The 16,973-nt window shown below is 42.1% G+C and overlaps 1 protein-coding gene across 1 annotated transcript in view; it reads left to right on the top strand.

Moving 5' to 3' along the window:
- Positions 1-7,536: 7,536 nt before the first annotated feature.
- Positions 7,537-16,973, top strand: part of LOC139479777 (ceramide kinase-like) — a 35,026-nt gene continuing 25,589 nt past the window's right edge. The window contains exon 1 of the mRNA XM_071262649.1: positions 7,537-7,829. Within this exon, the coding sequence (XP_071118750.1) occupies positions 7,697-7,829 (133 nt within the window). The 5' untranslated portion in view covers positions 7,537-7,696. The remainder of the gene's footprint in view (positions 7,830-16,973) is intronic.

The following is a 16,973-nucleotide window of genomic DNA, read 5'->3' on the forward strand; positions in this document are numbered from 1 at the left end:
AGGTTATTGACATGGCGTAAATGTCGACAATCACAGTGAAAATACGTGTGTTTGAATCCATTAATCTTTGAATCCATGAAGTTTGTAAAAGTGAGCTGAAGACAAGGCTCGAAAGCAAATATTAGCAAATCACTTATAATCGCCAGGAAGCAATTTCTTCAGCAAATTTCCCACCAATTAAAATAATTATACTCCCTCTCCGTGAAAACGAAAACCCCAAGTGGTCGAAAAAGAGTTTGTGCCGATGAGACTGCGATAAAAAGCCGCGACTGGGCTGAAAAAAACTTAATGGAGACATCAATTGATGCTGATTTGAGTAATTTCGGAAGTCAACGAGCGAAACACCACAAGCGGCACTGATAAGAGCTTCTTAACGCTTGACCTTGGTCAAATAGTTCCGGTTGTGCACGAGGCCCTTGACCAGGTCACGTGACCTTCACGTCATTAAAGCCGGTTATTCTGTGTACGCTACAGTCTCTTCAGACGTAAATTGACTCTTTTTTCCAAGAAATAGGATGGTTTGTTGGAAACATTAGAGCCGAGCAATACAGAAAAGCGGATTTCATCGAAATGAAATAAGAATAGCGCAATAAGGGTAAAAGAAATTTCCTCCCTTTTTTTCAAACACAAACTTTTGATGTGTTTGTTAAGTATTATTAGTTTCTACCATATTAAGGGTATTTGTAGTTCATTAGATGAATTGCGCCGTGCTGAAACTTGTCAGGACATGCCATTAACAGTGTTAATGAACGGGGGCTCTTACATTGTTCCAAAAGATCTAACGCTTCAGAACAAATAGTTTCAAGAAACATTCCTATTACGGTAGGCCAAAATAAAGTATTTATTTGTTCTGCTGTTGCATCGTCTTCGCTTAAACCAACATTATGTTTGGGCGCTCTTCATTGTCAAGGGCAGCGTTGGGTTGAGGTCAACTCAATCAACAAGGTACTGTACTGTGTGAATGAGGGGGAGAAAGGAACTTTCATAATGGAAGTAACAAGCACGTGCATACATGGTGTTTAAAGATGTTATTTATTTCTATTTGCAAATAATCTACTTAACTGATAACTATGAACATTAATAATTATTGCACTTTATGACAAACATTGTCATAATTCTGCTGAAAGAATAGGCTTATACTATTTGACCTATTCAGTTTTTCAAGCCCTAGTTTTAAGCTACACATATATAACAGGGAAATGAAGGTAACAAATAAACATTTGGTGATTTGGTCGTAAACTAGTGTCCTTCATTGATTATGATCATCTCAATTTATTTGTTGTGATTTTGCGAGATCGTAACTAAAAAATAAAATTTGATGTCATTAAAAAATACGTTTTCGAGAAGAGTTTTACATATCTGTGTATATATGTATGCTTTAGGATTTCTTTACATAATAAAAAGTAAATAATTTAACCCAATATTTTACCAAAGAATATTAATTGTTCACTGAATGCCATTGGAGCTTTATTAGAAATAGAACAATATGTTTTTATCACTGCTTCAAGACATACCATTTGAATCTCTGAAAACCATCTTCCAGAGGCAAGTGTGTGCACTAGTCTAAAACTAAGACTTTGAAATAGGCCAGTGGTCACTCTTGCCTCGGGAGGATGCTGAAAACAGGAGCCAAACATCTATTGGGGCTCCATCACGCATACTGTTTGATGTAAATCTGAGAGGCAGAATTATTTTTTTCTAGTAATCACCAGAAGTGTCTTTCCACTCAATTAAACCAAGTTCGAACCTCCACGTTGACGTAGAACACTTTTGTTATTATCTTTTTTTTCCAATCTGACACGATTCATGCATCTATCATTTACAGCTGAATGTACGCCCAATCGGGTTGCCGTCTTGGAAGACAATAGCCGCTAACACTTCTTCTTTTTTAAAAACAAGACTTGGGCTAGAAGCCCCTTGTCTTACCATTCACAGATTATGGGAGTCAACAATATTTAATTCAAGCAGGATTTGAAAGATTTTGCGATGCACATAACGATAGTTTTACTATTAATGCATAATGACAACTGTAGCATTTTATCCTCGCTTGGGTTTTGCCAGTAATATTTTGAACTCTATAATGTTTAAACTTTGTACATAATAATAAGAATGATACTCATCTTCCATCAAAGTTAGATAACTTACAAAAATCACAATATCTAGAACCTCTGTATATATTAGTATAACGGCCAGTTTCTATTAATAACTTGTGAGCAGATATTGTAAGTGTTGTAAGGTTTTTACTTAAGTTCCGAGGTAAAACATCTAAGTATATTTCGTTAACAAAACCAGGAGAAAGTTATGTTGATTTAGATATAGTACAATTCCATTCTTGTATATAACTATCTATAAGTCTTTGCATAAAAGGTATCTGGATTTACAATCAATGGATTTCAACCATGCTTCAGTCAAACCACGCGTACATACTAACATTTTAACATAAGCCAAATGTTTGGCAATCAGATAATAGAATATTATATGTTAGAGCCTCTAACAATTTTTGCTCTTTATAATCTCAAACCAATATTTTATCATTCTTACATATCCAGTAATATACAAAGGTCAACGACCTAAGTCACCGTGGATTGCTGTGCTACATGCTTTAGAATGGAATTGAAAATTCAAAATGGAGTTTTTTCTTAATTGTTTCAATTAACATACCGATTTCATGGCAGAATAACAAGTGAAGCGAATTTACGTTTATTTTAGTCACGGGTGTGAAAAAGAAATTAAACCTTACTTAGACGTAAACACGTTTTAATGACTAAATAAAATGTGAATCAAAACGTAGATCTGTAATGGCAAGATGTACAAGCTCCTTGCAGCAATGATACCCTTCGCTTGTTCTTCGAAGACTGGTGTGAAAATATGGCGCTGCACTAGAGCGTAAACATCGTCGAAGACACCGCGGAAAACTGAGCTCACAGAACTGCCTCTTACTTGGGGAATCAGATTCCTTTTAATGAGTTTCATGAAGCGTTCGAAGGACGATTTGTCAAACTCACGAGAGATTCTCGTGTGTCCAATTTCTGTTCCAGTTCGATGACGATGTGAGACTGTTGAGAGGCCAAAGGTCAATACCTGACCTGCGGACGCCACGTCCAAGGCTGAACACTGACACTGATGTTATGACTCACGTGCTCAAGGTACAGTGGTCGCTCTGGATCTACGACGCCTCGAGTCTTCATCTTGACCTTTCATCGGCAGAACGATTGACTCCAAGTAGTTACGCGTTGGTATGTAAACAGGCACTGATGCCGGTGGGATTCAGAGGCTGATCGAGGATTTTGAAAGGGGGTACGAGGGGTTGTTACATATTGCGAAGTGACTTGACCGAGGGGGCAACACGTGCATGTAAGGTCTCTCAAAAGGGAGGGTGGGCGCCCCCTGTATAAACCCCAGAGGGAGGGTGGGCGCCCCCAGTATAAACCCCAGTCCCTGGATCCGTCTCTATCCCCTGTGTCTATAGCACAGTTGAGATGAGTGGCGGATTACACCGCTTTTTAACGCTATTTCACTTACATTACGATGTATCAGCTTGATGTGAAAGGACACTGATGATGGTCTCAGACATTTGACAATTGGGTGAATCCCTCGAACATGGTAGTCTTTCATAAAAGACCCTGAAACAAAAATATGCAATTCAGCCCATGCAAGTCTATAATATTTGGCAAGTCTAGACTACTGTGAGTCTCCGGGCTCCTTTTTATATTTTTATAACTATAATTTAACAACTGTTTTTATCTGTAAAATTTGTTCATTTCAGAGACTAGATGTTAGTCTACGAACATGGGTACGGTGCTGAGATACCGGGGTTCATAACCAGGACGAATTTGGTTCCTGGCACCCAAAAGACTTCGCTTCAGAACTCTGATACCAGAGTGTAGTATACCATCTTTAATACTTTTACGAGTCGTTGAGGTTAAGAGTCAAGACTGCTTGAGTGACTGACGTTTGCTTTAATCCACAGTGAGAAAAACTACAACATTATGGTCTGTCATTTATCGAGGCTTTACCAGGGAGGCTAGTGGTTGATAGAAAACGTAACTATCCACGCCGTCGGAGACCGAAATATCCAAGTCACACACTGTAGTCAGTGAGTGAGTGACTATGGTTTTACGCCGCTTTCAGCAATATTGCAGCAACATCACGACGGGGGATACCAGAAATAGGCTTCACACACAGTACCTATGTGGGGAATCGAACCCATCGCCCCTCACACACTGTAATAACTTGATCACCGTTTCGGCCATGAAGACACGCGTTATGCCCTATTCTATATCCAATTCTCAACAGGATACAATAAAGGTGGCATACATACCGTTTCGCACTACACTATTAAGTATTATGTATTGTACTATTAAACTGTACTGTTGTACTGTACCATACAGTTCTGTACCATACAATGCAATGGAAAAACGCGCCGCGCCGCGTTTATTCCACCATTGTATTACGTCATATCTGTTAACGTCATTGGCGAATTTGTATTTCAGTATTTGTACTGTGTTAAGTATCGGCAGATGGGTAAGAGTGTAACTAAACCGTTACTGATCATGCTCAAGACTGGGGTTCAAGTTCCGACATAGGGGCACGACATGTGAAACCTATTCTTGGTGTTTCCTTCATGAGGAGGCTGGAACACTGCTGACAGCCTTTTAGGTGTTTCCTTTGATTTTATTTACCATTCCTAGCCGTGTTCAAGATTAATGCACTTATATAGCGATGTGCATATTCTTGGTCACGACATGGCTGACTCACTCACTCACTCACGCACTCACTCCGGGCCAATGCCGATTTTATATTCATTGCCCACTGAGACACCATGCCGCAGTTTAACATAAATACCCCACTCAGACACAGTACACTGAATCTGAACCGACCAGTCCTTGTTTTATCCCCTTAATGCCGAGCGCCAGACAGGATAACAACAAGTACCATCTTTTAACGTCTTTTGATTTCGATTCCCAACATGGGTAAAAATAACATATGAAACCTATAATTGGTGTCCACACTATGGTAGGCTGCTATATGGCTCGCTCGTTCTTGTCCGGACTTAAGCCGGGTTTGTAGTGCCAGCCCACTGAGATATCTACCGCAACTAATCCCCTCAACTAATGCTGAACGTCAGGCAGGGTGACAACAAGTACCATCTTTTAACGTCTCTTGGTGTGACGTGACCAGGCGATAGGGAGTAACAAATGCTTATGATATAGTTGGATTCGAACAATTGTCTGTGCTTTTTGCGGAGATGGTTTGTTCATGGAAATGGTTTTGTCGCTCTGATAAAACCATGCTCGACACACAACCCCTCGACACACAACCCCACCCTACCTCACCCCCTACCCAACGCCCACCTACAAACGTCAATGATGCCCCCTGATATTTCAGTCAAAATAACAATGTCACACTACTGAAAACGTGTCATCTTATTTCGTGAGAGATTCTAGGTTAGTATAGATCCCACGTAATTCATGCTTGTACGAAATTTGGTTCACCCGGCTGCGTGCGGCGTTGCTCATAATATCAACCACCGGTCTGTCTGGTTCAGAGAGGTCGCGCCATATAGCTGTCTTATTGAGAGCGGCGTCAAGAAAACAATACTAAAACTCTTCAACAACACTCAGCAACAATAAACCAAACCTATCAAAGAGGACCCAAGTATTCAATACCAAGCTAAATGCTTTTTCAACAACAACGAAGCTTTATCCCATGTGTTTATCCTTTAAATATACCATAAGCTGAGCTCATTCACCAGAAACATAGGTGTACACAGCGTGAGAAATCTAGCCAAATTATACCAACAAACCACGGAATTCCAAAGGTACAATCTTCCACGCTTTGCTACCTTCTCGCTTGCATAATACAGCGACAAAGGAACGACATCGGCCAGAAAATAAGCCTCATAAAACGAGAAGATTCAATGAATATTGATAAACAAATTGTTATTTTATTGGGGTATGAGCTGCGATCCTTGACTGCATTCATGGTAAATTGCATACCGACAAAAGAGAGAAATGTACCGAGAGACCTTGCTAGTGAAATAGAGCAATACGCTTACGTGGGGAGCTTGTGGGATTGATGGGCAAACTTTATACGTGAAGTAGATCCTCTGCTATTACTTGACAATGAGACCCGGGACCCTGGTATGTAAATAGACTGTATGTAGGGCTAGCAGTAATAGCAGGGATTATTTCGGCCTTGGATGCGCTTACTTCGCATTGACGGAGAATTGTCCAATATGCGGTGCAGTTTGGTTTATTTACACACGCACACACCACATGTGTGTGTGCGTGCGTGCGTGTGGGTGTGTATAAACTATGAACGGTCGGCCATGATTTGAGTGTTCGTGAAAGTCTTCATGAGAAAAATAGTGCTCGCGAATCTTTAACGTTTCGGAATTAAGGTCACATTTATGGTTATTTAATTAATTAATATTAATAATAATTAATTAAAATTTTGTTTGATAAACATTTGTTAAGTCGTGAGGATATATTTGTGTTAATACTTGACCCTGAAAATTATGATCGATTGTTTACCCACATGTCTTGTATATTTCAACATATTTTCGCAAATGTAAACTGATTTTTGAAACGTAGATTTGTTTTTTTCCATTAGCACATTTACGATGTAGAAATGCTCTTGATCTTACAAGAATGATTGCATCTACTCTCAAAGGGTGTGTAGAAATTGGGTTTTAAGTCATAAAATAACTTTATAACCACAGCCATCTTAATATCACACAGTTTTATTGTTTTGCTGACACCGCCGTGCTCTGAACGATGTGATGCCTATGTGTAAAAACACCCCTGCTCTTCAGAAGGTTATAACAGTTTGTTCGAGAAATATTTGCCGGGGGGTAACTCACTGAATCTGCAGCTGCACATGGGCAGTACAATAGAACCGATACATTTTTTTAAAGTGAAAAATATCACAGATCACCATCCTAATACATCTCAGACACCCGGTAATAACCCAGGTCCGCGACCACTGTCGTGTTGCTCCGGGTGAATCCACCCCTTATATTGTGTGGGTGAGACATGTAACATTCTTGGCGATGGGACAAGGCGTGACATCCGAACCCATGGAATCTGGTGGGTGTGAGTGAAATTAACAACAAAAGCATGCAGCACGAGCTTCTTGCGGCTACGTCTTCGCGAGCAGACGACATTCCGGCAGACGACATCTGTATCGGATACGGCTGTGCTGCGGGCATATTTCAATCCAGAGTGAATGTAATTGCATAGTTTACCGTACATGGATGAACGTCCAAGCCTTGGAAATTTTGTCTAAGAAGTCAGAGCAAACAGGCGCAAGTCAACCATATCACCTTCACAAAATATATCGGTGATCCCCAGCCTTCTCTATGGTGAAGAAGAAAGAGGCATTGACGTTCTATTGTGTTTCCGCTCCTCTATGGGTAATTACGTTTTAGGGGACCGAATTTAAACTGTGACTGACATAGCGATGCATTATTCCAAGTAAGTCAACTTGAACCAAATATCTCTTTCACCTAAACCGCTTTTAACGTGTTTATCGTTCACTTATGAGCGATACCAGCATTTCCCGACCGAGTTCATGCTTGAAGGCCAGAGTATAACTGATGGTTGAATAGACGATTTTTTTCGCCCGATTAAATACCAAGAACAGGTCAAGGATTCAAACAGGTTCACATGCCATATTGTATAAGACGAGCAACATGCTACATTGCGAGCTACAGAAAGATGGTCTCCAACATCAGGTTGTTTTAACAGACACAGAGTTCATATACAGAGTTAAACCCAGAAATGAAAAGGAGGCAGACAATGGCTTCACGAACATCTGGAATATGGGTAAGTGACCTTCAACAAACGCTACTTAAACCTACATCATGACAGTCCCCCAGATCATCTCTCGGCCAGCATTTCAATATCAATGCTAAAGGTGTTATTTATAGACTATGTTTGTATACAAACGCTTAAGCGATTTCTTTTCAAGATGGCTTCCAACTGTCACATGACCATTGCTAACTAGTCATGTGTTATCTTGTTAAACATTCGCTACTTAAATTCATATTTGCTAAATGTGTGACTTCAATGGTAGCATGTTCGAGAACGGGTCGAGCGTGGCGTGTTTACATTATTTAAACATTTGCGGTGGGACGACACCGAGGTACCATTCAAAGATGTCAATAGATAGCAATGATAGCTAATGTCGATATTAACATGCAGATAGCCACTTTGCTTTGTAAGCTTCAGATCAGTACGTAGACTTTTCTCGTGCTAAACTGTATTAAAGTAGACTTCACTGTCAAGTTAACAGTTCAGGTTTAACATATCTGCGGTAGATTGTGTAAAACACCATCATCAAGAACATATGCAGTTCCAGTGCACAGAGAAACATCTGGGTATAAATCATATCGATACATTATGTTTACACGACACAGAACCCAGGTTATTAAAAGAATACACTCTCCTCCCATCGTTATTCTGTGGTCATGTTGAAGTGACCCTAATGTTTAAAACAAATATTGACAGCTACTGTTCTATATCCATATCGCCGGATATATCTAAACATCTGCTCTCTACGTTATTCCATAAGCAATAGATTTAAGGTACCTCGGTTTATTCATGGTGATCCTTATATTTTGATAGTGTCGAAGATTATTTTCAATGTTGAGCGAGCTGGTATACTGGTATTCGATAAATATCCGATAATATATTTCCGAAAAATGATCTAAACAGATACACACTTATTAAGAGCAGGCGTGAATACTACTGACGGGCACAAGTGACCCAGTCGTCTGAGGTGTAGAAACTCGGAGAGTTGTGTGTCTTAGTCGTGCCAGGATCCTATGCTAATGGGTTCGAATCCGAGATTCAACTTGAAAATTGATTCTTGGTTTGTCAGCATACCCGTAGTCGTCTTTTTTATAAACGTGGTATATAAACTACGACCTGCATGACGTCGGGCATCCCGAAATACTGAAATACTGTCCACAGCGGACATCACTCAATGAACACTACTTACTGACATATTTAGAATGGTTCTGTGTTGGGTGTGGGATCTATTCTACAGACATGAATATACACAAGTATTTCAATAATAAGATTGTTGCTTTTGTTTGCTTGTTTGTTTTGTTGTTGTTTTGCTTTTGATGTCCCGCGCAGCAATCAAAATACTGTAAACTACGAACACGCTTTTAAAGAACTTATTTTTAGTCCCGGCCATTTGTTGTATATATGCTGTTAATATTCTTATAACGAACTACGGTTATTACGAACTACGATTAGTGGTCCCCTTTGAGTTCATTATAACCGTAGTTTACTTTATATCGAGTTCGCCGTAGTTAGAGACAAGCAGAGTGTCGATAATAGAATATATTACCGTGACCATGACTTTAACATTTGCCGTGACCTTTAAGTTATAATTTCTTCGTCCATCTGGGGAGTTAATAGGGTTCAGGTTTCATGGCAAACGCTTTCAGAATTCTAGTTTCTAAGAATGTACAGATTCAAATTGAAGTGCGTATGTGTTGAATAATTCAAAGGATTCAACAACGTATAAGATCCAGGTGGATCTGTCTAGATCTAGATTACTGTACATTGCACATGTGAATACTCGCGATCGATTATTTAGATGTTGTTGATGTAGGTTAGCATAACCTTAGTAAATATATGATAAATACTTCAACTAATTACAACAGTATGTGTCATGGCTGCTGTTCAATGGAGCTCGACTGCGCTGTCGCCCGGATCGCAGGGAACACTACATTTCTTTCTCACCACCCTTCGATGCAAACTTTGAACACAACATCATATTCCTTCCCATTTCGGGTACGCGTTTACTACCGCAGAGTTACAGTAGGTCAATGGAGCAGAGAGTTGATAATCTCAATGTCCTAGAGGGTATGCATCTACTACCGGATAGCGGGGCTACTATAGGTCAACACATCTGAGTAGTTAAGGTCCTTGAAGTTAAGGTCCTTGGTGAAGATAATGACGGAGCAGTAGGTCATTGGAGCAGAGAGTTGATAATCTCAATGTCCTAGAGGGTATGCATTTACTACCGGATAGCAGGGCTACTATAGGTCAACACATCTGAGTAGTTAAGGTCCTTGAAGTTAAGGTCCTTGGTGAAGATAATGACGGAGCAGTAGGTCAATGGAGCAGAGAGTTGATAATCTCAATGTCCTAGAGGGTATGCATTTACTACCGGATAGCAGGGCTACTGTAGGTCAACACATCTGAGTAGTTAAGATCCTTGAAGTTAAGGTCCTTGGTGAAGATAATGACGGAGCAGTAGGTCAATGGAGCAGAGAGTTGATAATCGTGGGCCGTTGCTCAATGGATTGTCTTGTCCAGACTCGATTATATACAGCCGCAGTCATATACATGGAGTATTGCTGAGTGCATAAAGAAAGCCAAACAAACAAACAAACTTCGGTGACTCATACAGAATCGATCCCCAACACCCAATGCCTGCCGTAAGAGCTGACTAAAACAGGGACCAGGTGAGGTGGTCAATATCTCTGGCTTGTCTGTGTTCGCGACATCATCCCCCCTGGCGTGTATCGGTGAGCATACTTTCAGTCACTGGTTTGCTCTAATACACCACCTCCATACCCCGCACCCACCCTCAACAAGAAACATGTAGCCTTTTATTTACCAGTGTACCAGACCGTGCGTTTATCTTACCCAATTCGAGGCCATGGTGACCACACACCCTAAGACCCGGTAAAACGGTAAAGGTAGGGTTACCACCTGCCCATGACGAGTCATCGGGGCTGCGGTCGTGTATGTACACAGACATGACGTGGCCTATCACCACCATGACCTGGTTAGTCATAGCTGTGAGTACATCCCAGTTTACGAAAGCATCATTAATTCAACAGAGAGAAAACCAGACCTGATTGCTTAGCAGTTGAAGCACCATAACTTCTCCTCGAAGAAAACATACCACCGAAAATAGACTTCTTTCAAAGGAATGTTTAACCAAGAATAAAAGACCTGCACTTTATAAACCACCCTGAAGCATCTCTAGTGAATGCCTAATACACTAATAGTCTTCATTGCACTTAACAGCCCTTTGTACTTGGAGAATCCCACATGGAAGTACTTGAATGAAGGGTATTAAGCGTTGTTTAATAGACCAATATCAACATTGTGAACGGTTTAGCAATGTATACATATCATGCAGTGCTTGAAAGGCAAAATCCCCGCTCAGCTGTAAATGCAGGTGTTATCTCGGGCTGTGACAGAATTACCAGTTTCATAACAAAAGCACTAATATTGCATCTAGTATGTGCTTCCCGATATGCACGTCGGTCCACGTACGCGTTATGAGGGGTGGGGGTGGCCTAGTGGTTAAAGCGTTTGCTCGTCATGTCGAAGACTTTAGTTCGATTCCCCACATCGGTACAACGTATGAAGCCCATTTCTGGTGTCCCCTGCCGCGATAATGCTGGAATATTGCTAATAGCGGCGTAAAACAATACTCACTTGGCCCTTATGGAAATAGTTCCCTCGGGCAGAGGGCTGTCAATTTAACAGATAAAACATTAAACTATATATGATTTCAAATTACGATGCATTAGATCCAAGTATATCCACTTTGTACTGTTTACACTGTTAACGATAGATTATTTACATGTATTTTAGTGTGATATCCACTTGTCAAATCGATATATCCAAGGCAGCTAACTTGACAAACCTCCGTAATTCGATATTACTCACTCTACATGAGCTATCTTCTTGTTCTTATTCATACATCTACGCTCGTATTCAGACGTCTTGACACTCTGATTGTTTCCATTGACTTAACATACCTGTAGCTTTTCATTTAAACCCAAATATTCACTTATGTCGAAGTTTCTTTGCAATCGAGCGGGTTATAATGAGGACCCCAAAAAAACAAATAGTGTCCGAAATAAAGTTATGCAAGAGGTTAAATAGAAATACTTCTCTGAAGGATCATTCGAGCATAAAGGAACCCTTTCAGGTACGAGAGATGAGGAACGGTGAATATAGACGGCTAGAGCTGAGGAGGGGGACGAATATAGACCGCTAGAGCTGAGGAGGGGGTGAATGTAGACGGCTAGAGCTGAGGAGGGGTGAATATTGACCGCTAGAGCTGAGGAGGGGGATGAATATAGACGGCTAGAGCTGAGGAGGGGTCAATATAGACGGCCAGAGCTGAGGAGGGGGATAAATATAGACGGCTAGAGCTGAGGAGCGGGTGAATATAGACGGCAAGAGCTGAGGAGGGGGTAATATAGACGGCAAGAGCTGAGGAGGGGGTGAAGAGCTGAGGTGGGGGGTGAATATAGACGGCTAGAGCTGAGGAGAGGGGGGATATAGATGGCCAGAACGGAGGAGAGGGTGAATATAGACGGCTAGAGCTGAGGAGGGGGTAATATAGACGGCCAGAGCTGAGGTGGGGGTGAATATAGACGGCTAGAGCTGAGGAGGGGGTAATATAGACGGCCAGAGCTGAGGAGGGGGTAATATAGACGGCAAGAGCTGAGGTGGGGGTGAATATAGACGGCTAGAGCTGAGGAGAGGGTGAATATAGACGGCTAGAGCTGAGGAGTGTGTGTGTGTGGGGGGGGGGGGGTATATAGATGGCCAGAACGGAGGAGAGGGTGAATATAGACGGCTAGAGCTGAGGAGGGGGGGGGGGGGGGGGGGGGGATATAGACGGCCAGAGCTGAGGAGGGGTGAAAATAGGCGGCTAGAGGAGGGGGTGAATATAGACGGCTTGAGTTGAGGAGGGTGTGAATATAGAAGCCTAAAGCTGAGGTGGGAGTGGATATAGACGGCCAGAGCTGAGGAGAGGGGGTATAGGCGGCTAGAGCTGAGGATGGGTGAATATAGACGGCTAGGGCTGAGGGGGGGGGGGGGGGGGGAATTTAGGCGGCTAGAGCTGAGGAGGGGGTGTATATAGTCGGCCAGAGCTGAGAAGGGGGTGAATATAGACGGCTAGAGTTGAGGAGGGTGTAAATATAGACGGCTAAAGCTGAGGTGGGGGTGAATATAGACGGCCAGAGCTGAGGAGAGTGAATAAAGACGGCTAGAGCTGAGGAGGGGGTGAATATAGACGGCTAGAGCTGAGGAGAGGGTGAATATACACGACTGGAGCTGAGGAAGAGTGAATAAAGACGGCTAGAGCTGAGGAAGGGGTGAATATAGACGGCTAGAGTTGAGGAGGGTGTGAATATAGACGGCTAGAGCTGAGGAGAGGGGGTATAGGCGACCAGAGCTGAGGAGGGGTGAATATTGACGGCCAGAGCTGAGGTGGGGGTGAATATAGACGGTTAGAGCTGAGGAGAGGGTGAATATACACGGCTGGAGCTGAGGAAGAGTGAATAAAGACGGCTAGAGCTGAGGAGGTGGTGGAAATAGGCGGCTAGAGCTGAGGAGGGGGTGAATATAGACGGTTAGAGTTGAGGAGGGTGTGAATATAGACGGCTAAAGCTGAGGTGGGGGTGAATATAGACGGCCAGAGCTGAGGAGAGGGGGTATAGGCGGCTAGAGCTGAGGAGGGGTGAATATAGACGGCTAGAGCTGAGGTGGGGGTGAATATAGACGGCCAGAGTTGAGGAGGGGGTGGGGGTGTATAGGCGGCTAAAGCTGAGGATGGGGTAAATATAGACGGCTAGAGCTGAGGAGGGGGTGGGGGGTGACATAGGCGGCCAGAGCTGAGGAGGGGGTAAATATAGACGGCTAGAGCTGAGGAGGGGTGAATATAGACTGATAGAGTTGAGAAGGGGGTGAATATAGGAGGCTAGAGTTGAGAAGGGGGTGAATATTGACGGCTAGAGCTGAGGAGGGGGTGAATATTGACGGCCAGAGCTGAAGAGGGGTTGAATATTGACGGCCAGAGCTGAGGAGGGGTGAATATAGACTGATAGAGTTGAGAAGGGGGGGAATAATAGGCGGCTAGAGCTGAGGAGGTTGAATATAGACTGATAGAGTTGAGAAGGGAATGAGACTGGTAATTGTTTTATTAAATATATGCGGAGAGGAGGTAACGGGGAGACACCCATCACAAAGTGTGAACATTACCGCAATGCACTTCCGGGTGCCCTTTCCCCATCGGATGAACTGGGACACCCGGATACTTCAACAGGCAGAGTTGTATATTTAATTCTTATTGTCTCAGTGGGGATTCCGGGTTCCCAGTAACCTATGCTTGTCCTAAGAGATAACTTAATGTATCGGACTCTATATCTTGGTTGATTGCACGGCATCGTACTCTGACTGCGTATATCTTTGCTGTTGATATCAATCACTGGTTTGTCGGGTTCAGACTCGATTATTCACAGGCCGCTTGAGTTACACAACAAGCAAACAAACAAACACAAAGATCAATTACTTTACTAAATTAAGGCAATATCGGTAGCTTGATAGGAAATTAAAACCTTCATTCATTATTTCGACTAAATGTCCAATGCTAATCGCAGCGGATGGTGTTTATGACAATACTAACTCTCTCTTGGGCGTCTGGTATAGCAAAGGATGTTTCCATTGTATCAAGATGTGTTTTCCTTCTGGCTAAACGCGGTCACTCGAATGACGCTGAATAACTCGGTTCGAAGCAGCCAGGTCACTCACAGACCCCACCCGAACCACGTTACAGTCGTCTCGTACGATAAGCTTTAAGTACCCTTAGATCTGCTATGCACACGGAATCACCTTGAATTGGGTCACTAAGCGAAATAGCTGCGTAGCGTTTTATTAACTCACTCACCCCGTTCAGCAGCCTCAAATTTTCCTTACAATCTCATTAATGTCCTATCTTCAAAAACGCTTCCTCTGTATATCTGACGTAACATCAGTTGAACCTTCTGCGACCTTTGACTGCCCAATCTAAATGAAGATTCATGGGTTCTTAAACCAATCGGATGTCAGCCTTATTTTGTTATTCGTCTTCATTTCTTTACTCTTCGATTCGGAAATTTCGATTTGTACAAATATAACCAACACAAATAGTCCTTTCATGGTACGCCCTCATGAGTGTTGATGCTCAGAAACGACATGGTGTATACGATATCCATAAGTTTATGGCGCGGTCTTATTTATCTACATTCGGAAGTTGTCATTTTTGTTCGTTTTCGAGATACAGAAATCAGATACATGTATGTTGGCCTGAATGATTTGCGAGCTCGTACCGAGAATATAGATTAACTGATGGGAAAGTTCATCTGACGCAACTTCCTGAGGAAGTCGTCAGATCTTCACGCAGAGAGGTATGTATCGGTGTAAAGATCTCATTCTAATGAGATTGCTATTGACACGGATATAGGGGATTACTCATGCATATTCCTGGCGACGTTCAAAACGAGGCAGACTCGGCAAAATATACGGGAAGCAATTTAGGTAAAATGGCGCGCTCTTCAGATGAAACATCCATCGATATTCGCTGATTTGGATTCAGAGGGCAAAGTAGTGCACACATTTTAAGAGACGCCTTGTCTCTGTTTAAAGGGATCAAACAATAACTTTCTTGTGGATTCCGGGTCAGAACAGGTTTTCAGTACCCAATACTTGTTTTAATCTCGGATCTGGTTGTTAAAAACGTGTGACCTGACTGACATGTCACCGTGCCAACCTGGACCATTGCTCATACAATCAACCATGTAGTTCCCTGACCATAATATTGTTTATAGACCGTCACGATGCAACTAGAATATTGCTGACCACTAACTCACTCACCCCAGAACCTCCCTGGTGGTTGGTGTCGCTTAAATATACCCACTTACACCATCTTCCAGAGGCAAGGCAGTTAACTGACTATAACAGTCCAGTTTCCACCTTTGCTAGCTTGGAATTTCGTGGCTCGATCGTAGCGCCACCATTACGGGTTATGTCCCTTGCATGTCCCTCCTATTGACCAATCAGATTCCAACTATCATATTTACTTGCATTTGCTTTAAACAAAATGGCCGCGCCCAATCAAGACGATCTGATGGGTAATCAAGATCTATATTGTAATAAATCGGGGTTTACATAGAGAGGTGAATAAAGTTACTTGAGCACATTGATTTAAAACATGAAAAGATTTGGAAAATATCTGTCAACGCCACGTTGACGGTACACATGTTTTGCAAATACTGCAATCGAATGCCGATTTCGTTACGCGAATTTGATTGGACTATGCATAGACTCGTTAGTCCAGCCAAAATATAACCTCGAAATTTCAGCCTAGTTCTGCAAGGGGAAAAAATGAACTTATATAGTCAGTTAACTCCTTTGCCCCGAGAAGGTGGCTTACACAGAACGTTTCAGCAAATTCAGATTTAGTAATTTAAAAACAACAACATATGTCCCTATTCTACAATAAAAGAATCACAGTTAAATACATTTCATCCTCATCTTCTCTTGCAAAACGAGCCTGTAGGAATTCCGGGTAAAAGAAGTCCATGTTTGTCAAAAGAGCGAATGCACAATGAGGATCGGATGGTAGCAATGGCTGATTGTGTGTCATAACACCCAACGGTGTGGACGTTGGTTTTTAGCCGTATGTCAACTACTGTATTTCATTCTGGTAGGGGTTATTTACATGCCCTGAATTAGCTAAAATACTGCTGACTGTGGCATAAAACAGCATTTCCACCCTCATTATTATACAACAAAATAGCAGAATAATTACCATTTTAACCCATCCCGTGTCTTACGAATAGACACGGACATCTCTAACGCGTCGGTGACGAGAATATTTAGTTACAAGTAAATCTGATCTGTATGATGAACCCGGAAAGGGTGGCGAGAGGTTGAGCGTCTTTATGTTTGACCTATGATGTATTAATATTCCAATTTGCTTTTGATGGCAATCTTTAATCCCAGCAGATTTCGCAGGTTCATGCAGTGTTTCTGTTTGTTCGCGTCGTAATATCCAATATTCATCTCCGCCATTCCATTTGAGATTACGGTTGAAACACAAGGTGCATGAAACATTCCTGTTGCCTTAATGGTCGCCATTAACTAAGCCAGGTT

This window comes from Haliotis cracherodii, unplaced genomic scaffold (assembly GCF_022045235.1).
Source record: "Haliotis cracherodii isolate W230 unplaced genomic scaffold, xgHalCrac1.p SCAF_4, whole genome shotgun sequence".
Lineage (NCBI taxonomy): Eukaryota > Metazoa > Mollusca > Gastropoda > Lepetellida > Haliotidae > Haliotis > Haliotis cracherodii.